The sequence below is a fragment of the Leucopleurus acutus genome (genome assembly GCF_964270905.1).
Source record: "Leucopleurus acutus genome assembly, chromosome: 10".
Classification (NCBI taxonomy): Eukaryota; Metazoa; Chordata; class Mammalia; order Artiodactyla; family Delphinidae; genus Leucopleurus; species Leucopleurus acutus.
The window spans coordinates 18,340,993-18,366,455 of NC_139153.1; the positions used below are offsets into that span (position 1 = coordinate 18,340,993).

At 43.3% G+C, this 25,463-nt stretch overlaps 1 protein-coding gene across 1 annotated transcript in view; it reads right to left on the reverse strand.

The window, feature by feature from the left end:
* Positions 1-255: 255 nt before the first annotated feature.
* Positions 256-25,463, reverse strand: part of GXYLT2 (glucoside xylosyltransferase 2) — a gene marked incomplete at its 5' end in the record, with an annotated part of 81,385 nt that continues 56,177 nt past the window's right edge. The window contains 4 exons of the mRNA XM_082847801.1: positions 256-1,742; positions 7,294-7,466; positions 17,732-17,855; positions 19,107-19,358. Coding sequence (XP_082703927.1) covers positions 1,560-1,742; positions 7,294-7,466; positions 17,732-17,855; positions 19,107-19,358 — 732 coding nt within the window. The 3' untranslated portion in view covers positions 256-1,559. The remainder of the gene's footprint in view (positions 1,743-7,293; positions 7,467-17,731; positions 17,856-19,106; positions 19,359-25,463) is intronic.

A 25,463-nucleotide genomic window follows, 5' to 3' on the forward strand; every position in this document is an offset into this window, starting at 1 on the left:
TACAGGCCCCTACTAAGTTCACTAAGTTGTTGCAAACATCAAGGAGATCATTTATGCACACGTTTTTTGAGATAAATAAAGCATTATGCAAAATGCCCTTATGCTAATAGCAGCTACAGGAGCAACTAGGGATTAACTTTGATTCCTTTGGGGAAAGAATACTGAACTTCCTCTACTGTAGCTAGGTGATAAGACACACCTTGGCTAACAGCTAGAATACCCTCGAGAAGAAAAAAAAAATTTGAGAGACCTTTCTAAGGCTGGTGGGAAGATGAATTTTCTGGCCAGTGGAATCCACTGAACTATTTATTTGTACACATTACATTCCAAGTCGGCCTTTAATTTCCACCTATTGCCCAAGAGTTTAAAGAGAGAAGGCCACACCTACCAAAGTAAGAGATAAAATGCTTTTGTCCCTGGGTCAGCACAAAATCACATCTCTGCTAAATAGACCGTTTAGGTTTAACACAATTACTGAATTTCCTTTCAGAAGCTGTGGCTGCATAGACATGTCTTACGATTTGGAAAAATCTGAACAATTTTTCTTAAAAAACAGCCCCAGATATGCTTCATCCTTTATCACTGCCCAATTAGCTAAAATCCGAATGCTTCTCCCCAATGTATTTTTTTGAAGTAGAAAAGGATAGCTTTATTGCTTTGCCAGGCAAAGGGGGGATACAGCAGACTCCTGCCTTGAAAACCTATGTGTCCCCACCCCAGAGGATTTGATGAGGGGTTTTATAACAATGGTGAGGTGGGAACTCTGACAAGATTAGGGTGTGAGCAGGGCTTGTGCTCCCTTAATCTCGTCTCAGGTGGTGGGTCTCCTAACCCTGATCTCTGTCCCAGACATGTTTTAAATAAAGGGTTGCAGGCATCATCCTTTTGTCTAAATTTTTAGTCTCCTACATAAAAATCTCAGCATAGGGTCCCACTTTCACTTAGACTACCTGTTTTAGATACATGTTTATACGATGGAAAAGACAACCGCAAGTAAATATAAAAGTAGGGAAAAAAAGGCTAGAAGGGACTACACTAAAATAAAAATCTTTTTCCCTGGTTAATAGGATTATGGCTAATCTCATCTTGATTTTGGTCCAATGACCTATATATTCTCTATAAGTTTTAAAAATTTGTTTTACAACAAGCATGTATCACTTTTATAACAAGGGGTGGGGGGAACCCATTGCATAGAGAGAGTCTCAAGAGAAGTGGATAAAATGTGCCACATCAGATGCCACTGACATTGCCTCAGACACTTGGGAATCAGAAGGCTCACAAGAGTTCCTTTTCACAGCTAGCTCGACCTACTTCAACAGTGTTAAGTGAGCAAAAATATCATTTTTTTAAAAAAACAGAGAGATAAATAGCACTTTAGAAAAAAATTAAAGCATATTTCCATTTAGGGGCAACTGATTTAGCAACATTTAACAAGTCTTTTTAAACTTAGTTGTCATAGAGCACCATGAAATATTCACATAAAAGAGATCCAGGCAGCTTGCAGATGAGTATTTCCTCGTTCATGAGATGCCTAATTGACTCGAGACAATGGGAAATACTCAGCGCCTCTGGTTCGGGCCAACATGGATGATGACATGTTTCTCATAAGCCCTTTTCATGGTTTTCTCAATTTGCTTCAGAAAAACTTGTGGGATTCGTCCACATAAAGTGTGCACAGTCTCCAAAAACTTCAGCTGAAGAGGGTAATACATGGATTGAAAGAGATTGTCTTGAAAGGGAAACTGAAAGATGAGTTAAAAATAAAAAAAAAGAAAAGTGTATTTTAGTTACTGAAATGCCATTTAACACGCAAATAACTTACTGAGAAATGACACAGGGAATTAATATAAACATGCAGGCACAGCTTGGTACGTTTTTAGATACAGAGGAAGGGACCTCCGAGGACGGAGGTTCAAATCCTGATTCAAGGTTCAAATCCTGATTCAGTCCTGTGCAACCCCAGGCAATCACTTACCCTTTTGGGGCCTGTTTCTTTACCTCTTAAAAAAAATAATAATAAAAAGATGATTTATTTGGGTTTTAAAAGCTCTTAAAATCTGAGTGAAGTATATTTCCCAGGACAGGATATTCTATAGCATGCTCTTGCTGAGTAGAAGCAAGACTCAAGTGTAAACAAAAAGGTCCTACTGTATAGCGCGGGAAACTATGTTCAATATCCTGTGACAAACCCCATAATGGAAAAGAATATGAGAAAGAATACATATATGTATAACTGAGTTACTTTGGTGTACAGAAGAAATTAACACAACATTATAAATCAACTATACTTCAATAAAATTTTTTAAAAAGACTCAAGTAGATACTTGAAATCTACTACAATAAAACACTGAATCGGGGCTTCCCTGGTGGCGCAGTGGTTGAGAGTCCACCTGCCGATGCAGGGGACACAGGTTCGTGCCCCGGTCCGGGAAGATCCCACATGCCGCGGAGCGGCTGGGACCGTGAGCCATGGCCGCTGAGCCTGCGCGTCCGGAGCCTGTGCTCCACAACGGGAGAGGCCACAGCGGTGAGAGGGCCGCATACCGCAAAAAAAAAAAAAAAACCAACACTGAATTGTTCATATATCTTGCCTTTGTAGCAATCTTAACGAAGGAACTATGGTAATCTCATGAAGTTCAGAGTTTAACAACTACTAGTGAAATGTATCATCAGTGAACTTTATTTTAGTAATTCAGGTACCAAATATTGGTTGTCGGTTTTTTCCCACTTAATATTGGACTTTAAAAAGAAATTATCTTGTTTTCCTATGGAATGTGTCTGTATTTCCCAAAATAAATCTTTCAGACCACCTAATTATGAAAAAGAGTCAAAGTTTTATTACAGTCTTGTCGAAAGGGAAAAGGCCTCTAGTAGGTCAAGTCAAAGATTCATTGTTGGCAAGGACATTCTAAACAAAAAGACTAGAGAAAAAAGCAAAAGGGAAATAAGAATGATGAAAAGTCAGATACTATTGCCTGACAGCAGAGTGGGTGGGTGTCTAGTTTCCTAGAACCAGTCTTAATCCCTTAAAGTTAATCAGAAATATTGCTTAAGCATGTTTATCAGAAATGTGAATTTCTTCCCAGAAGGAGATTACACATTATGTAATGCAAAAAAAGGGTTCTGTCCGAGACCATGCTTGGAACACTTTTTCTTTCACAGCACAATTTAGACCATTGGTAAACTCCTTTTCATCACTGTATCCCCAGTGACAGGAACAGAATAGGTCAAAACCGTGGAGCCCTGATTGATTCCTCTCTTTCCCCCACATCCTTCACCTGGTGCAACAGCAAGTACCGTAAACTCTACCTCTACAGCACACCCCGAGTCCGGCCTCTCATCTTCCCGACACCACCCAAGTGCACGCCAGCCCCATCTCTCACCTGGAAGGCTGCAGTAAGTCTCATAGATAGCCTTTTTGTTTTCACTCTTGCACCCCCTGCACCAAGTTACCACGGAGATATTTTTAAAGCATAAATCAGAGCACGGCGTTTTCCTGCAAGGGCTTCCCGCTGCAATTAGAGTAAGATTCCAACCCCTCTCCTGTCCCCAAAGGTTCAATGTGACCCGGAACTCTCCCTGCTCATCTCCTCCTCGCTTCCCTTCTCTGTTCATTCTGGTTACTGTGGCCTCTTCCCTGTCGGTGGGCACACAAACTTACTCCTGACTCAGGGACTTCTCCCAGGTTATTTCTTCTACTTGGCAGGATCTCTCCCCAGATTGTCCCAGGGATCAAGGCTCAGGCTGGCAGAAGCCTCCCTGAGGACCCGAGCTTGTGAACCTTCCTCTCCATCCTGGCTGCCCATCCTGGATGCCCAGCGCCCTGCTTTAACCTTCCACTATCTGGTAAGAGTTTTATTGATTTCTTCGTTTATGTGAGTACTGTCTGGCTTTCTCACCCAAAATATACGTTTCATGAGGAGCGGGCTTTGTCAGTCTTGTTGACTTCTGAGTTCCCAGAACCTAGAATTGTTCCTGCATAAAATAGGCTCTTCAGAGATGATTGTTGAAAGAATTACTGGCAGAATGTCTGCCTCGTATATAATTTTCCTTGGGTCATGATGGGGGGAGATCACACTTACCCTTCACACAAACATACACACAGAGTTAGGGTATATGAGTATGTGTGTTTGTGTGTGTGTGTGAGAGGGAGAGAGAGAGAAGGGGAGGGAAGAGAAGGAAGAGGGAGGGACAGGAGGAATATTTTCAGAGAGAGATGAAGGAAGAAAGAGACATACAGCGAAAGAGAGAGAGAGGAAAAGTATTTATAGAGGGGAAGGGAGAGAGCAAGTGAGAAAATGTGGACAAGATAAGAAAAGAGTGTGAACCTTCTAATTATTGAGAACAACTCTATGTCGGGTGCTGTACTAAAAGTGTAAAAACAATCATTTTGTTGAATTCTCACAACACGTTTTATGAGGTAGATAATATTATTATCCCCATTTCACAGATGAGGAAACTGAGGCTCAGTAAGTCAAGAGCACAGAGTTAATGACTAATCACCAGAAAGGGACAAAATTGGGACCTGAACCCAGGTCTGTCGATGCCTAAAGCCAAGCCCTGACTCCGCTGCACTGGGGTGCACAGTGGCAAGTGGAGAAATAGGTCTTTTATGATGAAGTCTGTCTATATTTACTTGAATTTCAGGATGGGGTTAGTGACTGTCCTGATTGAAATGCGTGAACGAAAATTGTCTTTTCAGTCCCAACTGAGGAAAATCAGTGAGTGTATTATGCAGAATCATTTATGAAACAGCTATTTGGCCCTCTTTCTGATCCACCCAGAAAACAAACAAGACCGATTGTAACTCTAGAACCATAGTTGCTCAATCCCAGGCCAGGGCTGACAGTACAGAACAACCTGGGGCATGGCTCTGATGGCCACGTCTGCTGCGTTCTTATTTGCCTTCCATTTGTACTCCTGAATGGATGTGCACCTGGAGTCAGTGTTTGAATATCTAAATGTGATATCACTAAGTACAGAACAAATTTTCTGTGTAATTAAATCACCTGGCTTTTGAGAAACAACGGCAGGAATCCCAGGAGAAAAAAGAGGTGTTAGTTTATTGGCACGTGAAATTCTTTCCCTCCACAGAAGACAATTCTGGGGACTCCAGAATTGGAATTCTCTGGGATTCTCCTTAGCAAAATGCATACTTTCATACGTGCAAAAATGCATTACTGTGTTGCAGGATTCACCCTCACCTCACTCCTGCCCAATCCTTTTCATGAATCATGAGGGTTCCCAGATCCCCAAGGAAAAAACCCTCTAATAAAATCTACATGCCTTCTGTCAGGGGTTGGCAAATTTTTTCGGTAAAGGGCTAGATAGTAAGTATTTCAGACTCTGTGGGCCGTACAGTCTGTCACAGCTACTCATCTTTGCCTTTGTAGCATATCGGTGGCCACAGACAATACGTAACATGAACAGTTGTTGCTGTGTCCCGATAAGACTATATGAACAGAGAAATTTGAATTTCATAAAACTTTCCTGTGTTATGAAATAGTCTTCTGTTCATTTTTTTCCCAACTATTTAAGAAACCATTCTTACCCCACATGTCTTACAAAAACGGGCCAGATTTGGCCCAATATTTGGCCCAAGTTGGCCGACCCCTACACTCTACGTTTTGGAATGAAAGTTTCAAAAGGGAAATCTCTGAAAGTAGCTGTTGCTGGTTCTGCCCCACCAACTTCAAGGTGAAAGGCAATGTGGAAAGCAGTGTTTCCCAAAGTGAGGGATGCAGGTACCAGCAGGCAGTACTTGACGTGATATTAGGTGGTGAACCACAAAGCAAGGTCCTTTCGACCTTCCCAGTTACTGCAAGAAGATAGTTCACATAGGTCTTTAACTGCTCCTGCTAAAATCAACCTCTTCAAGGGAGTAAGAGGGGGCCTCAGCTCCAGGCCAGGATAGTTGGTGTGATCTTCATACTCAGCCAGAGGCAATTACAAGGCTGTCTGGCATGTCTCGGGGGAAAGCTGCCCTCCCAGACTTGGCGCATGGCAGCGAGCTGCAGTTTTCTTTGTGTGTATGAGCCACCCTGGCTTATACGCACGTTTGCATCCCTGCCCCAAGCACCTCCATGTGGAGGCCTCCTTTGGGAGGTGTGTGGGGGGGTACCTTTCTCCTCCTCCCCTCTTCCTTCCCTCTCCTCTTCCCCAAGATTCATGGGTCCGTAAAGATGCAAAAGCCTTTCATTCAGGAGATATTCCTGCCTCCGTGCTGCAGCCACTTGACCCTCAGCCAGCATCCTTTGGTGGATAAAAATGGACCACCGAGAGCTGGTGCCTCTTCTTGCCTCTTGCTTGCACTGTGGCAGTCCATAAATAAAGACTTGATTGTCACTTTGGTTTGGCTCCTGGTCCTAACTCAGGAGTCCCCAACTCCTGGTCCTTGGACTGGTACCGGTCCGCGGCCTGTTAGGAGCCGGGCTGCACAGCAGGAGGCGAGCGGTGGGCAAGCAAGCGAAGCTTCGTGTGCCGCTCCCCGTCGCTGGCATTACCGCCTGAACCATCCCCCACGCCCTCCCACCCTCCCACCCAATCCGTGGAAAAATCGTCTTCCTTGTAATGCGTCCCTGGTGCCAAAAAGGTTGGGGACCGCTGTCCTAAATGACCCCCTCGACACCTGCTTGCTCAATAGGGTGGAGCTGGCAACCAGGCAACACACTTAGCTTGAGCTGAATAATATTTTATTTTTATTGTATTACCTATATCCTAACCTCTGACCCTTTATTATGGCAAATAGCACAGAGTTTCTCTTTCTTTTCTTTTCTTTTTTTTTTTTTTTTTGCTTACTGTCCTCTTCTTTTTGGGGGGGGGGATTTTTTTTTTAATTCAAACAGAAAGTCACAAAAATTATAATCATCCTCATCAGTTCACTCAGTCCCATGTCATTAATTTTTGTTTTCATCTTGATCTTTTGTTAGCACTTTTATGAATTCATGAGTTTTCCATTAGAGTTCTGAAAATGCTTATTCGTTCAGTTCAGCAGTATACTCAGTTACCAAGGGTTTCTCTGTCTGATAGGACACTTCCTCCTTCAGCGAATTTATTTCAGAGAAAAAGAAATGAGTGACTTTCTTGGAAATATTAAGTCAAGAGTGGACAAAGTATAGTACCAGGTGGCAAGTGGATGGAGTGACGTAGCGTGAGTGAGGTTGGGGAAAAGTGGTAGAACTCAATGCTTCTGGGAATTATTTGGCCTTCAAAGGGACGGGTGACCACAGCACCTGCACTGCTTCATGCTGATAAGTACATGTCTGCTGAATGGGGGGGTGAGAACACACTTACATCTCGGATTGCTTCATAGAGCGCTTTGAAAGTTGGCTGCTTCTCATCATGGTAGACGCCTCGGTTCCCATGCAGGACAGACACGCCTTCCCGCTCGGCCGCTCTGCAATTGCTTCCGTACATGCAGTGATCAGGACGGTAGTTCCACTGGCAGGGGAACACGTACAGACACTCTGGTGGTGACAAGAGAAAGATATGTGTGTACAATCAGTGTCAGCGACGAAACCAACGTTTCCATAAACTGCACACCACACGGGATTTCAAAGCGCGTGACTGTGATTGTGACTTGTAGCTCAGATTTGACCACGTTTGTCAATATTCTGAGATCAGGAACTGAAGGAGCACACATTAGTGATGCTGGAGGTTTCACCCCAAAGAGGAGGGCAATATAGCATCTTAGACAAGAAGGCAAATGAGGGCAGCAGACAGCCTGGATCAGAATCCCAACTCTGTCACTCAAAATCAGTGCAACCTGGGTCCAGTGACTTAACCGGCCTGTGTTTCAATTTCCTCATCCGCAAGATGGATGTAACAGGATTGCCCTGTTATTTTGATGATTCAATTTTTAAAAAGCTCATGTAAAATGCATAGCAGACTGACAAGCACACGGCGGTGGTCTATAGCATTAGCAGTTACAATCAACTCTTCGAAAAGGTTTTGTGAAATGGACCAACTTGAAAAATTAGAGTCAAGATTGAAGCAAAGGTTCTTCTTCAGATTAAAAAGCAACCAACCAGGGCTTCCCTGGTGGCGCAGTGGTTGGGAGTCTGCCTGCTGATGCAGGGGACACGGGTTCGTGCCCCGGTCCGGGAGGATCCCACATGCCGCGGAGCTGCTGGGCCCGTGAGCCGTGGCCGCTGGGCCTGTGTGTCCGGAGCCTGTGCTCCGCAACGGGAGAGGCCACAACAGTGAGAGGCCCGCGTACCTCAAAAAAAAAAAAGCAACCAACCAACAGAAACAAAGTGAAGGAAAAAAACAACAAACAAAATACTACAATAGGAAAACAACAACAAAAAGCAACACAAAAAGAAGTCCCCCTGTCAAGGTGACCATATACACTGTGGGTGAGCATGTGCACATGTGTCCTTGTGCGTGTTTGCATCTCTAAGCCTGTGATTCTTAGCCAGGGGTGATGCTACCCTGCAGTCTCCCGGGACCACCTGGCAGTGTTTGGAGGGCGACATTGTTCGTCATACATGACGAGGCTGCTACTGGCATCTAGTGGGTAGAGGCCAGGATGCTATAAATATCCTCTGTGAACAGCAAGCCCCACCACTGTAGTAGTGCCAAGGTCGAGAAACTCTGCTCTAATCCTGATGGACTCAGTACATTTCTTCTTGGTGACGAGGGATTATAAAATCAGCAATAAGCTCATAACCCCTGAGCTTCCTGGCTCCTCCTTCCTGGTGCCTTTAAGGGCCGGGGCTAGAGGAGGATGGATCAAAGTTCTCTGCAAACGTGTGCCACTGACCATAAGAAAGGCCCTGAGTGACAGCACAGAAGGCTTAGAGCAAATCAATTACCAGTGTCAGAAGAGCGTCATAAAGATGTGCTTGTTGGTTGGGTTGATGTCATTCCCTTCTCATGGAAAGGACCCCTGCTTAGAGGTTATTTACAGAAACCTTCGAGATGGAAAGCAAAGAATGAAGACGTCATCGCACATCCCCTCTGGCAGATGGTGTGTAATATTTCTACCATTCAGAAATCACATGCCACTGGGGAATTCCCCGGCAGTCCAGGGGTTAGGACTTGGAGCTTTCACTGCCGAGGGCGCAGGTTCAATCCCTGGTTGTGGAACTAAGATCCCGTAAGCCGCGTGGCGCGGCCACAAAACAAAACAAAACATAAAACTCACAGACTGCTGTGACATCCAAGCACCCTCTAATTCCTAACTGTTCACAACACACTATGAGATTTTCCTTTTCTTGGGAGAACTCCATTCCACCAGGATGTTTCCCTTACCTGCATTCACCTCCACGCTTGCGCATACATAATCCACAGCTGGGAGAGAGCGGTGCTCATCATGAAGTTATACTATCAAGGTCTGAATCCCAACTCCTCTATTAGTTGTGTGACTTTGCTGCACTTCCGTGAAGAGGGTGGATGTGAGGATAGTGGGAGTGAAAATATCTAAACATGCTTTTGTGCTTCTGAACTGTGACCTGACCCCAGCCCAATAGCTGCCTTTTTTTTAAACCCATGAGTCACCTCACTCCTTTCTGATACCTGCCCGGCCATTTGGATTTGCAGTCCCTGCTTAAGCACCTGCCAGTATTCTCTCCTGAATGAATTGCCCTAGACACTACCTCTGTTTTTGTAAACGCACGGATTGATGGAATGAACAAATATTTATCAAATGCCTGCTATGTGTATAGGTCCTGCCTTCATGGAGTTTAAGATTGGTGATGAAGGTTTTTTGCCTCTTCCTAAGTAGTTTAAGGACTCTACTACAAAAAGAAAACTTTTCCTCTCTTTGCAGCCTCCTTAGAGGACCGAGCCCAATGAGGGCATCACTCAACGGCAAAACACAAAGACATAGAGTCTAAACAATATGTTACTAAATAACTGATGGATCACTGAAGAAATCAAATAGGAAATCAAAAAATACCTAGAGACAAATAACAACGAAAATATGACAATCCAAAACCTATGGGATGCAGCAAAAGCAGTTCTAAGAGGGAAGTTTATAGCAATACAATTTTACCTCAAGAAACAAGAAAAATCTCAAATAAACGATCTAACCTTACACCTAAAGGAACTAGAGAAAGAAGAACAAACAAAACCCAAAGGTAGTAGAAGGAAAGAAGTCATAAAGATCAGAGCAGAAATAAATGAAATAGAGATGAAGAAAACAAGAGCAAAGATCACTGAAACTAAAAGCTGGTTCTTTGAGAAAATAAACAAAATCGATAAACCCTGAGCCAGACTCATCAAGAAAAAAAGGGAGAGGACTCAAATCAATCAAATTAGAAATGAAAAAGGAGAAGGTACAATGGACACCACAGAAATACAAAGGATCATAAGAGACTACTGCAAGCAACTACATGCCAATTAATGGATAACCTGGAAGAAATGGACAAATTCTTAGAAAGGACAAATTCTTCCAAGACCGAACCAGGAAGAAACAGAAACTATGAACAGACCAATCACAAGTACTGAAATTGAAACTGTGATTAAAAAATCTTCCAACAAACAGAAGTCCAGGACCAGATGGCTTCACAGGCGAATTCTGTCAAACGTTTAGTGACGAGTTAACACCTACTTTACTGAAATTCTTCCGAAAGGCTTTGTAGTAAGACAGGTAGGTTCAAAGTTGGCTTCTACTACCTCCTAGTTCTAAAAACTTGGGTGAGTTGCTGAAACCCTTGGCCTCAGTTTAGAAGCACTGAAGAGAAGTTAAATGATGCAGATTTGAACCCCAGCTCTACCATGTGTTAGCTGTGACCTAACAGCAGAGTGGCTAAGAAGCAAGCTTTAGAGTCAAGCTGTTGGGTTTCAGTGCAAAACTCTGCCGTTAGTTGCATGAACTCAAGCAAATGGCATGATTTTTCTGGGCCTCAGTTTCATTATCTGTAAAAGGGGAAGAATTATAAATATCACTTGTAGGATTTGGGTAAGTATTAAATGAGTTCATATATAGAAGTACTTGGAACAGCGCTCACTGCACACAGAAGGTACACCCCGTAAATGTAAGCTGTGATCATTACTATTATCATTGCTATTGCCATAACAAGAACTATTGCATTAGGCTACTAGAAGGATAAAACAAGGTAACTTAAATGGAATGAGCCTGGCATCCTTCTAGACACATAGCACATTGGTGGTAAATGTTTTACACCAATTGCCTCTAGACATGCAGGTGGCCACACTTTCTTAACCTTTTATGAGTCACAGATCTCTCTGAGAATCTAATGAAAGCTTTAGACTCTGTCTCTGGAAAAATATATGAAGAATATCTGCTTACAAATTTAGGGGTTTGTAGATTTCCCGAAGATCAGCTAGGAACCACAGCTACTGAATATCACATGTGAAATTCGGTCCCAGACAGAATTCCATTCACGTGTTTACCTTCCCTTCAGAATTTTCCAGAGGAAGAAACGTGAAATACCGTGAGAATAGAACTGAAACAAGTATTTGTTCACCACAATGCAAGGCATTGGTGTCACTGGGTGATAAGGCACTGCCCCTGCCCTTCGGGAATTTATACTCTTCTAAGGGAGATAGTACAGAAATGAACATTTTTTATAAAAGGAAGGCATTTTGGTAAAGCTTTACTTAAACTTAGACTTATATAGTAAGGATAGGATTCTGACAGTTAGAAATAGAAGCCTGGAAGAGCATTTGAGGAGGAGAAAACGGCCTGATCATGGCGAAGAGTTTGGAAATCAGAGTGTGTTTTAGAAAAGATAAAGCATTTAATTTTTTTGGGGGGGGCAAACTCGATTTCTTCAAAGAGGTAAGATAATGGTAGGAAAGTTGTTATATAAATAGACTGCTTTGCCCTAAAATATTCAAGATATATAGATCTTTATTAGGTTGCAAGTAATCAACTTTGATTCTAGCATGTGAGGCAAAAAATATTTTTTTTCCTTTGGAAAGAGAGGAGGTAGCTCAAAAAATCAGAGGGAAAGCTGAATTGGGGCAGGAAGTGGGGTGGCTCCTGGGATCTGGGTGTGGGGACTAATTAATGTCAGCTTCTCGGCATTGCTGCCAGGATGGACCAGCCTTGCCTACTTTCTGCTCTTGGATTCCCAGACTCAGGTTCTCAGGAGATGGTCTGACTAGTTAAGTGCGAGTCAGGGGCGGGCAGGGCTCTAAGACTGCATGCAATGGGGGAAGAGTAATTCCCCTGAGAGAACTGCGTGCTGTTACTAAAAGAAAGGGCAATCAAGAGTGCACAGGGGGACATTTAGATGAACCCATTTGCAGGGCAGGAATAGAGCCGCAGACGTAGACAATGGACGTGTAGACACAGAGGGGAAGGGTTAGGGTGGGATGAAGTGGGAGATAAAGTTTGACATAAATACACTACCATGTGTAAAACAGATAGCTAGTGGGAACCTGCTGTGTAGCACAGGGAGCTCAGCTCTGTAATGACCTAGATGGGTGGGATGGGCGGGGGAGGGAGGCCCAAGGCTGGGGGATGTCTGTATACATATAGCTGATTCACTTCACTGTACAGCAGAAACTAACACGACATTGTAAAGCAATTATACTCCAATTAAAAAAAAAAAAGAGTGCATAGGTAAAAATAACAGATGTGCCTTTTTATTCACAGATACATTTGGCGTGGGTTACACTGCGAAATCTCCTTCTCCATGGGGGCAAGGAGGAGGAGAGGGGCTACACCAGCACCCTGGGCTGGGCTGAAGATGGAAAACCTCTGTAGAGCAGCTGATGAACACGGAGCGTGGATTAATGATGGTTATTTGGCACACGATGAATAACTATACCGAAACGAATCGAGTTTAAGCAAGATTATCATGGCTGTCAAAATCTAATGTTTAAAAATGACAGCATGGTGAAATGTGCAGGTTATTTTTTTCTGCTGCTGAGGAAATAATACAGTGAACGGTTTTTAAATTCCAAAGCCTCAAAACACTGCAATTTATTAAAAACATTTCTTTCAAGCCAATCTCTCTTCAAACCCTGGGTCTTTGCTATTTTTCCTCTCCATTTTATGTAGATAAAGAAGCTCAGTAATTGATTATTTATGAGTCTGAAATCCCTTAGCGATCCTTTTCCGGAGTCTACGTTTATTTCCAGAGCCTCCTAACTACTTGCAAAGTACTGTGTGAATTGATTGCTCCTTACATTTCTGATCATTTCCTACTCTTGGGGTCTCTAAGATGATGGAATAGTTTATGTCTGATCATTTTAACTTCCTGGTGGAATAGGCTTGCTACTTACTTACTACACTGTATCAACAGAACGGAGGCTGTTTGCACGACTCAGAGCGTTTTGTTTGTTCTGCTTTGTGTTTCAATGTCTCATTCTGCAGCTGAGCTTTCCCAGCCTCCTCTTCTTCCTTCTTCCAGAATGTACCTTGTTCCAGAAAAGGGCAATTCATTCCTCCAAGAAGATGTCTCCGATCACACAATTTAAAGATGGAACCCTCTCTCCCCAGCCTTGACAGTGGCTCTCTCAACCTCTCGTTTGTTTCCTTCATAGCACTGATCACAATTTGTGATTTTGAATGACTCATTGTTACTCTTTGGAAGCTGACCTCTCCCAAAACAAGGTAGGTTTTGTAAAAGTAGAGACACTGTCTCCTCTGCATGCCGCCGCATCCCCTCTGCCTAGCCCTGTGGCTGGCACCTAGTAGGTAGGTGCTCAAAAGATACCCACTGAATGAATGGGAGAATCAAAGCGTATACGTTCCTCTACCCTCTGTATCTTTCCCCTTTCTCTGCTTTCTCCCTCTCCTTTCTCTCCCCAACATCCCTTCCTCTCCCTTTCCTGGCTGTGCTCTTTCTCTTCCATTTCCTTCCTTCTTCTATTCCAGTCTCTTAATCCCATTCCTCCAACCAGCCAACACCTCTGAAGATCAACTCCAGTTAAGGCACTAACCCTCCCACTGGAATCACTCAATGAAGACAAAGTAGACGTAACTCCTTCTCACAAGGACCCTACGATCTTCATTCTTGAGCTTCGTATCAGAGCTCATGAACTTCTCAGACTCCCAAAACAATGATCTGTTTCCGGTTTTCCAGGACAGTCCTAAAACCAAATAATTGGGCCTGTCCACCCCAAAACACATTCACAACTACTAGCTGCTGGAAGCTTTTGGTGAGGTGAGTATATAGTGTGGTTGCACACCCAGGCAGGATGAGAGCAAGGCCTGACAGGGCCGCTGAAGAGGCCTGTTCCATGTGACTGTGTGTCCTGCTCTCTGTGGCCCCAGCAAACCCTCCCGACTCCCTAGTATCACATTCAACTCATGGACAATCTATGTACCTTCCATGCGCGTTTCAGCTCTTCTCTCTCTTCGTGGACAGAGCCCTAGCGCTTCTCATCTGGCTGGATGCCCTGCCTTGTCATCTATACTTGGCTGGTTTCATTTCTTCCCCTGGCCACCCCCACTTTTCTAGAAATTGCTCTGAAAGAAGGGACAGACCTCGGTGTTCATGTTTGAGAGAGGAAAATGCCATGTGATCTTGCTCTCCTGGCCCCTGATGACCGGATCAAGGGTGGTCTCCCCATCGAAAGAGAACCAGTTCATAGCTGGGCTGGGAATCAGTTAATAGGCTGGGACAGGCCAACCCCCCATCCCCCTCTCTCTCTTACCTTCAAGAATCCGAATTAAGAAACCTAGACAACCCATCATCACTGGCATGGGCTTGTAAGGTTGTGCTGATTTGGGGTTGGGCCATGTACAAGCAGACATTATCACTGGACAGATGGAATGGAATCAGATGGGCATGAAGACAAGCAACACAACATACACCGTGAGGACTCTGAGGGATGAAGAAATGAGCTTTGATCCTGAGCAGCTGCCCAGAGATGGTTCTCATGAGGCCTGGCATGATCTGACCCATGTGTTCATGGGACTGGCACCTGGACCTTTACTTAGCTGGTCTGAGTTAAGTTGTATTCCCTGCAACCTAAGCGCATGAATCCAAGCATATCTTTCTACATAGGCTTCTCTTTTAGCCCTTGTCAAATCTACCCTTTCTACAGAAGTCTGCTCTTGACTCAAATTCACCTGTAAATATGTGAGTTCAGTCTTTCACCCCTTGAAGGAGCTGCCTTGGCTCACCTGCCAGGAAATGTCCCGTGGGATGAGCTACCTGCATGTCCCCCATGGGCTTCAGCTGTCTTCTTGTGAGTCAGTCTAGTACCCAGCACGGCAATTACACACCCACAGGCATTTACTATCTAATTATATAGCAAGAGTTTTAAAACATTTTTAAGCTAATGGCTTTTAAACACATTTTAAAAGCGATGGGATTGGCTACGAGAGGCTCTAATAGTAAAAACATTCTAGATACGGGCTCGGGTTTTGTGTGTATTGCTTCGCCAATGGCAACCCAAAGAATCATAACAATAAGCATGTTTATCTCCTGAGTCATGGCCAATTCTCTCTCTCTCTCTCCTTTCCAGGGATAAAAGTGACACACTTCTTTTTTTTTTTTTCAAATATAGTTAGTTCTGGTTTATAGAAAATGATCCCAATGAATATAAACAAAGAAAAACCTTTCAATGTGATGCATATCACTGGATTTCAGGTCAAAGAGCTCATGTTTGATAAAGTACCTGGATAAAGTATGCAAGATCAAAGGCAGACCATACAAAGAACAGTCCAGGAATTCCCTAATACTCACTGATCCAAAGTTAGGAAGCTCCGTTATTTACTTGCTACTGCTCAGACCCAAGATTCAGAACAACTTCCTAATTATTTTATAATATCCTTGTACTCAGTGGACCTGAGACGGGCAGTGTGACACCATTAAACTCAGCTGGTTTTCAGCCCTGATTAAAGACAAGGGGCTCGCATCTAATGGCAGAGCTGCTTGCGACCGTCTTTGAGTGTTATTTACTCACTGATCACGTCCTCAAATAATCTGCAACAGGCTAAGAGGATTTCTGCGGAGGCAACTATGCAAATGTTTTGAATTCCTCAGTTTGGGAATATGGACTGATAGGCTCATGGAAGAGAGTTTAAGCCACACAACACAGAGGAAAAAAATGCCATATTTAAAGGGCAGAAATAATGCGGGAGAGAGAGACGCATTTGGGGAAACCTGCCCAGCTCTCTAGAATCCACCCTCCTCTGGGACCTTCCCCTCACCCCCAAATACACGGGGCCAGAGTTGGAGTGGCCTGGGTTTGTGCCCCTGCTCTGGCACTCGTTAGCTATACCACAAATTATTTAACTCTCTTTCCCTTGGTACCTTTGTCTATAATACGGGGATTCTATTCTCAGGGTTGTTGTGAGGATTAAATAAGAAAATGCTCAGAAGAGCACCTGACACTCAGTAAATAATCAATGTCAGCCATGATTCCTTAGCTCCACGCTCCTGGCCTAGGGGACCCACACTGCCAACATGTGACTTCTCCCCCAGGAATTTGGAACTGGGGTGAAGTTAGTCTTTCCATATGGCTGGACGTGGAGCATGAAACCTTGGTACTTTGCTTTGAGCACAGAATGAGAACCTTCAAAGAGAGGAATACACAGTCTCACCAGGAGAAGGAAAGTCCAACCTGGGTTCCTCTTCCTTTTGCCTCTCCTGCTTTAGGTCCTGGGCCCAGCCTGCTGGCCTTTCTGCCCTAGGTTTCTACAGGACACCAGTTTGCTTATTAAAAAAAAAAGTATCCTTTGTGCTTAGACTAGCTCCAGGGACCTTTTATTTGTAGCCAAGAGTCCTACTCAGTATAACTACACCTAGAAAAAAAGATGAAATCCGCTTTAGAAGAAAAAGGAGGGGCAGACTTTCAAATCCCCGTTGATCCCTGTTGCTATCAAAGTGAAATGGATTAAAACATGCCACAAACGAACAGCCAACACATCCCCTTCATCAAATGAATTAGTATTGGGACCCTTTGCCAGAAATGCACCCCGTTCCATATCAATCTGCTCGCTTTCTTTTCCAGGATTTGCTACTTTTTGATCCAAGGGCATGTGAGATTAGGTTTCATTTCACAATTTTGTTAAAAAACAAAAAAAAGGTACATACACAGAAGTCTTTATAAACAGGAGTCTCTAGTTCAGGATTTTTAAAGACACAGGAGAGGCCTGAGGAGGTTGGGGTGAAGAGTGCTTTTTTTCCCTAGAGATCTTTCTCAAAGAGAAAACATGCTTTTGGTTTTAATACCATTAAATAAGGCTGTAGCAAAGATGAAAGAAAAGGAGGAAAATTTTTAGCTTTAGGTGTCAATACAAAAACACAGACCAGAAATTTACATCTCCTTTCCTTCCCCAACTACCCAAACACTGACTTAACAATATAAGACGAATTTCTTTAGCCCTAGGTGAAAAGAAAGAGGGATGTGGGAATCCAAGTCCTTCTTCTAGACCCTTTTAACCCTGAACAAGTCACTTTATTGTAAGGATCCCAAGAATCAATTCCCTTCAATCTAGCAATTGTTCAGGCTACGGCGGGCCTTGTGCCTAGATTATAATGTTTTCATTTAGTTCTGTGCCACCCACTGATTTTGCCTGTACTTCTTGGAAGAATGGCGTGGCAAAACCTAAAAGATATTCTTGAAGAACGGAGCCCAGTGTTGGGGGTTTCAACATTTGGCCTTTTGTGTCAGCAGCGCAAGGACCGCCCGCGTGAGACCCCGGGGAGGGGTTGGGGTGGGCGATGAAAAGGCACCCTTTGCAGGGGACACAGGCACAATTCAGGCTTCGCCAATACAGCCCGGGCTGGAATGTGCTCTGTGGGGCGAGGTGGGCGGAATCCTCCGAGAACTGCATTCTTGAAAGAGAACCTACCTGGGTTGAAATAAAAAATAATATTTAATAAGTCCTGGTCTCCCCACGTGATGGCATTCTTGTACTTCTGGTACAGAGGGTATAGCATGTCCTCCCAAGCCAAGCCTGTTGGAATCATGCTGTTCTGGAAAAGAGAAAACCATCAGAGTGGCTAAAGCACGGCAAATACATCTCACCCGCTGAGAATCAATGTACAGGGATGGGTTCTCCCCTTCACCGCCCCGCTCCCCAGAATGAAAATGAAATCAGCAGAGGAGGGGACCTGTTGGCCTCAAGGCATAGGACAAAGCAGAACTAGGGCTGACGATTACAGGTGTACACATGGATGGTAGATGGACCAGAAACGGGCAGTTGGGCCTATGGCTTCTGCTCAGAGAATCATGCCCCATGTGGCAGAGGCATAGATCAGGAGCTTGGGATGAACATACACACACTAGTGTATATAAGATAGATAACCAACAAAGACCTACTGCAGACCACAGGGAACTCTACTCAGTATTCTGTTAATGGCCTGTATGGGAAAAGAATCTGAAAAAGAGTGGATATACATATATGTACAACTGATTCACTTTGCTGTACATCTGAAACTAACACAACATAGTAAATCAGCTACACTCCAAAACATTTTTTTTTAAAAATTATTTACTTTTAAGACAAAAGCAACATATTCAGACTAAATATTCAACCAGCACACAAAGATGTAAAAAGTAAAAATATTTTTCCTCCTGCCTCCTGCAATTCCCATTCCCACTTTCCCTAGATGTATCCACAATTAATGAACAGTCTCTTAGATATTCTTCTGGAAGTTTCTAAGGCATAAAAGGGATCACCTCTATGGCATCATGCTCTGTTGCATTTTAATTTTTTCACTTAATATTTTTTACAGCTCTTATCTCACTTATAGATTTGATCTAATTCTTTTCAATAGGAGGATAATTTTTTTGACTTGTTCTCTACTGATGTTCACTTAGGTTCTTCCAGTTTTTTGCTAGGATAAAAGACAAGGCCATGAACAGCCTTGTATGTTTATCTCTGTACATTTACATAAATATATCCCTAGGGTAACTCCAAAAAGTTTTCCAGGGCTTTTGAAGCCTGGGATACACAGAGTGTTTAAACATGGAATTCAGAAATGCAACATAATATTCCCCAATAGTAACTCTGCTGAACAGTTTAAATTCCATAATCACCTGGAATTCTCCTAAGCCAACAAATATTCCATAACTCTCCAAATACTTTTCTCTTCCCTGGCTTCTTCCATTCTCACCTGCAAGCCAGCTACTTCCAAAATCAATACACTGACACTCCTGGAACGCCACCGTTGAGGAGACAAAATCCCGACATTTAAACAAGGAAATATAACATACTTCCTTACCTTGAACTGGGCACTTCTTATTCGAGTTAAGTTCATCAGCATGACTCCTGAGTTAACTCCCGCAGAGCCATAGAAAGGGTGCCGAGCAAAGCGGCTGTACCAGCCGATCTTGGGGATTTCATGCTCGGGGGCCATGGCCGCAAGCTGCGTGGAATTAAATTGCCTCAGAAGCTTCCAGATGTCATCAACAGGTCTCAGAAACAGAACATCGGTGTCCACGTAGAGAAGGGAGTCCACATCCTTTAAAATCACCTTTGTGTGTATTGGGTGAGGAGGGAGAAAACAAGAAACAGAGGAAGCGGCCTGATAAGTCAACACTGCCAATGATTTTGTTGATTAATGTTAATGCTAGAAAGGGTCCCACTCTTAGCTTCCATTCCTCCCTTCTCCTTGGACTTCAGGGATAAGGGTCAATCAAAGGGTAGAGACTCAAAGGAAGATCCATCTTGATCCAGATTGGTCCAATTCCAGGATCCTGGATTACATCTGGTAAGGGCTGAACGTCGCAAGGAATGAAAACATTAGCAAATGACTGTGGCTTTCTTCTCCTCCATCCTCCAATAGGCCATCTGTCTTTCTCAGTTTTTTCCTGGAAAAGCTAGGGCTAGCATTAGACTACTTGAAGTGGACAATCCGTAGATTAGCTCATGCCAAGCTTTAGGGTAAATACTCTGTTTCTGGATCCATTTCTTTTAGTGTTGATGGAAATGGCTCTGCATCTTTTTGAAATAGTATTTTCAGCTAAGATTTAGACTTGGCAACAGGCAAAACAAGTCATTGGCCGGCTTTGTCTGCAAGGATTGGCGAATGTCTTTTTCTAAAGGGCCAGAGAGTAAATATTTTAGGCTCTGTTGTAGCTACTAAACTGCTGTTAGCATAAAAGCAGCCAAGGACAATATATAAACAAATGAGCATGGGTGTTTCCAATAGAACTATTTAGAGACAATAAAATTGGAATTTCGTTTAATCTTCAGATGTCACAAAGCCTTCTTCTTTTGATTTTTTTCAACCATCTGAAATGTAAAAGCCATTCTTGACTCAAAGGCTGTGGTTTGTCAACCTCTGTTGAAGATCGTTCAAGTCAGCCACCTTAAGTAAATAAGTTCTGCTATGCTAGATGCTTAGTCTACCAGAATTTTGCCCTGGGGTTTGAGACTTTAAAGTCATAGTTAGTAATAGAGTTCTTTGCCTTGTTTTGCCATTGTTCCCCCAATTTAGAGGTAGCTTAACCAAAGAAGGATCATCATCCTAAAACTACAACAACACTTGTTATGGACTGAATGTGTCTTTACAAAATGCATATGTTGAAGCCCTAACTCCCCAATGTGAGGGTATTTGGAGATGGGGTCTTTGGGAAGTAATTAGGGTTAGATGAGGTCCTGACGGTGGAACCCTCAAGATGGGATTCATGTCCTCATTAAAAGAGACACCAGACAGCTTGCTCTCTTTCTCTCTCTCTCTCTGCTACATTAGAACATAGTGAGAAGGCAGCAGTCTGCACGCCAGGGAGAGTGTCCTCACCAGAACCCAACCATGTCAGCACCAATCTCAGACTTCTAGCCTCCAGAACTATAAGAAAATAAATTTCTGTGGTTTAAGCCATCCAGTTACGGTATTTCGTTATGGCAAGTTAAGACACCACTCCATTGAGATCCTAATATTTGAAACTGATGAACACGGGCACTGTATGGTACAGGCATCATGGAGATTTCAGTCTTGAATAATTTCAAAACTTACATGATTAACTGCAGGATTTATCTTTCCTTCCTCATCTACTAGAGGAATAGAATTTACAAATCAATAAAATGAAATAAAAAAAATAATGATCATCTACCATGTCATAAAAGAAGACATCCGTCTTAACAGTTTAAAGATCCTAATTCCAGAATTAGGATGAACTCTTTAAAATGAATACACAAACTTAAACAAACATCTACCACACTATACTTATTTTTTCTTATTTAACCATGGACAGGTAAAAACTTTGCCACAGATTAGCACTAGCCTGCTGAGTTGTTTTTTTTTTTAAATCACAACTCCAGAGTACTGTGGAAGAAGGGCAAACTCTCTACAAAAGTAATAATAAATTATACAATCATGATACAAGTTACCTATCACATGTAAATACAATTTTGATGTTCAAGACCACCCAAAGAACTCAACATCCTGCCAATCCTATTTTACTGGGAAGGAAAACTAATGCACAGAAAAGTGTTCTGTCCAAGTTAATGTGTCAAATAATGCTAACAATTGCTGGATTTGGAGCTAATAAAGTTGCAACACGGTAAAGTCACTTTCTAGAATGTGTTTAAGGAAATGAGAGACTGCACAGTGTTTCACTAAAAAGCTAATTTAGAATTAGAGAATCAGAGGACAAGAAAGCTATTTCAACCCATGTGAAAGAGAACAGATTTCTCTTTATGACTGATTATCTAATAAGGCCTAAATAAAACTGTATTAATATTAACGTTTTAATCAATTAAGGGTTATGCAGACATCTAGTCCCTAAATTCAAGCTCACTGACTTGATTAATTTTTTTCTCAGTCTTAAATCAATACTATTGTTAAAGTTATCAGCACTTTCTTCAATAAAATAAAAGTGTTACCATCTTTCATCAAAACAAAAAAGAAAACAAAAAGACTTGAAAAAAGGTTTGGAAAAGGAAAACTAAAAAACCCTTCAGGATGGAGGCATTCCATCATGAAATAATAAGCAAGATAAATATATTGATTATACAGTATAGAAGCTGGTTAAAAATAAAGCAGGGAGAGGGGCGGGGGTCCCAGGTAGGAAGGGGCTTGCAATTTTAATTAGGGACATTGGGAAGGACTCACTGAGAAGAAAGAGGGCAAGTACAAATAGCGGAGGCTGGACCACTCTTAGAACAGCAGGGAGCCAGGGCGGCTGGACCACAGTGGGCAACGAAGAGCCAGGGATGAGGATGGAGCAGAGCGGGGGCCGGTCACTTCACTTAGGGCTTTGTTTGCCTTTGAAAGAACTTGTTCTTTCACTGTCAGTGAGATGGAAGCCATTGAAGGGCTTTTACCAGAGGAGTGCCACGGTCTGACTTAGATTAAGGATCACTTTGGATGCTACACGGAGAAAAGACAATTAGGGCACACAGGGGAAGCGGGGAGACCAGTTAGGATGCTATTTTAATAATTCAAGTGAGATGCGATGGCGGCTTGGCTCAGGTGGTAACAACCCAGGAGTGAGAAGTGGCTGAATCCATAACACAGTTTGAAATGGAGCCAACAGGATTTCCGCAACAGATTGGATGTGGAATGTGAGACTAAGAGAAAAGTCAAGGGCAACTCCATGGATTTTAACCTGAGCAACAGGTATGATGGAATCGCCTTTAACTGAGCTTGCACCTGGTGTGTGTCACTCCCGAAGTACCTGCCTGGCCCTGGCACATATGTACTGGAGTTGGCAGATGCTAAAGCCTCGCTCCCTCCCTCCTCCTCTGCATCTGCCCTTCCTGAAATATAAAGAAAATTGTAATGGTCCTAGGAAGGGATGCATTGATGGCGGATTTCTGGGGTGATGGTCGTTTCTCTAGTTCTTGACCACAGTAGTGGTTACAGAGGTGTGAGTGTGGTGAAGTAAGCATAAAGTGTTTTGGTGGGCTCTTTGTGGTAGGTAGATCATATTTCAAAACTGACACACAAAAGTAGCCCTAATGGTACGTCTCAGAGACGGAATGGAAGATAGTCCTTAGGAATACTGAGTCTGGCATTCCTGAGTTCAAATCCTGGCATCATGTGCCCTGTGACTCTGGACAAGTTCCTCAGTTCCCCATGCATAAAAAGTGGAAAGCAAGACCTCCACCACGTCCCCTGTCTTTGGGTTGTCACTAACATCCAGTGAAATAAAACACACACAGGGAACTCGGTACAGTGGCTGGTACGTAGTAAGTACTCAGTGAATAGCGGTGTTGCTACTATAAGAAGTCTCCGTGTTTTTTCTTTTAAAACTCACGTGTAATTAGTTACCATGTACATCAATGCTCACAGCACTTCAAAGCATGTGTCGACCACAAAGTGTCTTTTATATAAACAAAGTTAAGCTGAGAAAAGTTGAAGTTTTCGAACATTTCTAATATCATAATCCACATATTACCTCGACTGAAAACAAGAGCACCAGGGCTTTTTACTCTTTATCTGCAAAAATAAAAGACCAGGAGAAAAACTCCACTCTTCTTATAACATTGCGTCTCTGGAGGCTAATTCTGCAGCAATTATTGGTGGTATTAATTTGAAGAGGATCACTGTGGCCACTTTATAATGGGCAGAGGAATATTTACCGAAAGGATATAAAATTAGCCATTCTAATTCCCTTATGGAAATTAACACTAGAAATGAGGCCTCTGTTTTCTCAGAGAAGAGCAAATAGAGGACAGACAATAGCTGTTTGTATACAATGCTGCTCTGGCTCCATTCACCACCCCAACCTGGGCAGCCTCTGGCCACCGGCAACAAGATTATCAGGGGCCACTGGCTCTCCTTCAAGTTCATTTTGCTGCAACCTTGTTCTGACTTTGACAGTACAACTTTGTGGTTGAAAGTTCGGGGTTTGAAATCGAACCATTTGTGTTTGGATTCTGTTTCTACTACAAACTGCGGTCTTGGGCAAGCTGCTTTAAGCCTTCTAAGCCTTAGTTTCCTTATCTTTTTTTTGGCCGTGCTGTGCGGCACGCAGAATCTTAGTTCCCCGACCAGGGATCGAACGCGTGCCACCTGCAGTGGAAGCACGGAGTCTTAACCACTGGACCACCAGGGAACTCCCTGTTTCCTCATCTTGTAGACGGGATTGGTCACTCACTTCAGAGTGCTTCCGGGATGATTAAAAGAGGTAATGCATGTGAAGCCCCTGACATACACACAGTAAGGACTCAATAAATGCCATGTGACATTCTTATGGGCTCACTCTCAGGACGGCTAGTTCCTTCATCCATAGCCCAGTAACTGGCTGCAGTAGTGGTGGTAGTAAAAGAATGAGGCATGTGCTCTGTTCTCAAAGAGCTTTAGTGGGGGAGACAGATAAGAGGCAAAGCAAAATAAGATGTGGCTAATGGTAGGAGTAGCACAGAAGCACTTGGCAGGGCTACTAAACCATTCTGGATTGAAAAAAGGACAGAAGTGACAACTAAGCTGAGAGATAGGCAAGTGAAGAGCAGGGCAAAGAGTACTGAAGATAGGGCTTCCCTGGTGGCGCAGTGGTTGAGAGTCCGCCTGCCGATGCAGGGGACGCGGGTTCGTGCCCCGGTCCGGGAAGATCCCACATGCCGCGGAGCGGCTGGGCCCGTGAGCCATGGCCGCTGAGCCTGCGCATCCGGAGCCTGTGCTCCGCAACGGGAGAGGCCACAACAGTGAGAGGCCCGCGTACCGAAAAAAATAAAAAAAAAGCACACAGTACTGAAGATAAATAGAACAGCATGTGAAAAGGCCCAGAGACCAGGAGGGAGCAACACACCAGGGAGGATAGCAAATTGGTTGGTGGGGCTGGAGCTTACAGTGGGAGAGCCAAGAGCCAGGGGTGGGGAGAGATTAGGCTGTCTAAGTGGGCAGGGGCCCAATCAGGAGCTATGCTGACAAATTTGGACGTGATCCTAAGAGCCATGGGGAGATGTGAAATGACATGAACCAGAAACCTTGAGGTCTGATGTTTCCTCTCCTATCCCCATTGCCCACATCCAATCCTCAGCAAGTCCCGTATGCTCTTCCTCCAAAATACATCTGAATCTGCCCATTTCTCTCCCTTTCCACTGCCTTACCCTGAGTTCAAGGCACCATTACAGCTCCCCTAGAATTCTGGAAGGGTCCATTCACTGGCCTCCCTGTGTACACACTTTCCCGTTCAATCTATTCCTCACAGAGCGGCCAGAGGGATTTTTAATCTCCAGTGTCATTTCTTCTTTGACCCATGGGTTATTTACAAGGGTGGTTGTTTAATTTCCAAATATTTGGGATTTTCCAGATATCTTTTTATTATTCATTTCTAATCTAATTTCCTTGTAGTCAGGGAGCACACTCTGCATGATTTCAATCCTCTCAAATTCACTGAGACTTGTTTTATGGCCCACATATGGTGTATCCTGGTGAATGCTGAAGGTTTATTATTCTGCAGTTGTTGGGTGGAGCATTCTGTAAATTCTGTAGGTGCCAATTAGGTCAGTTGGTTGATAGTGTTGTCAAGGATTTCTAGGTGCTAACTGATTTTCTGTTTGCTTATTATAACCACAGGAGCTCTATGGAGTTTTATCTTCGGACACAAAGAAAGAGGGGAGAAATATGAAGTTACTGCAAATTCATTAACATCAACAGATATGATTTGGGAGAGTTCCCTGGTGGCCT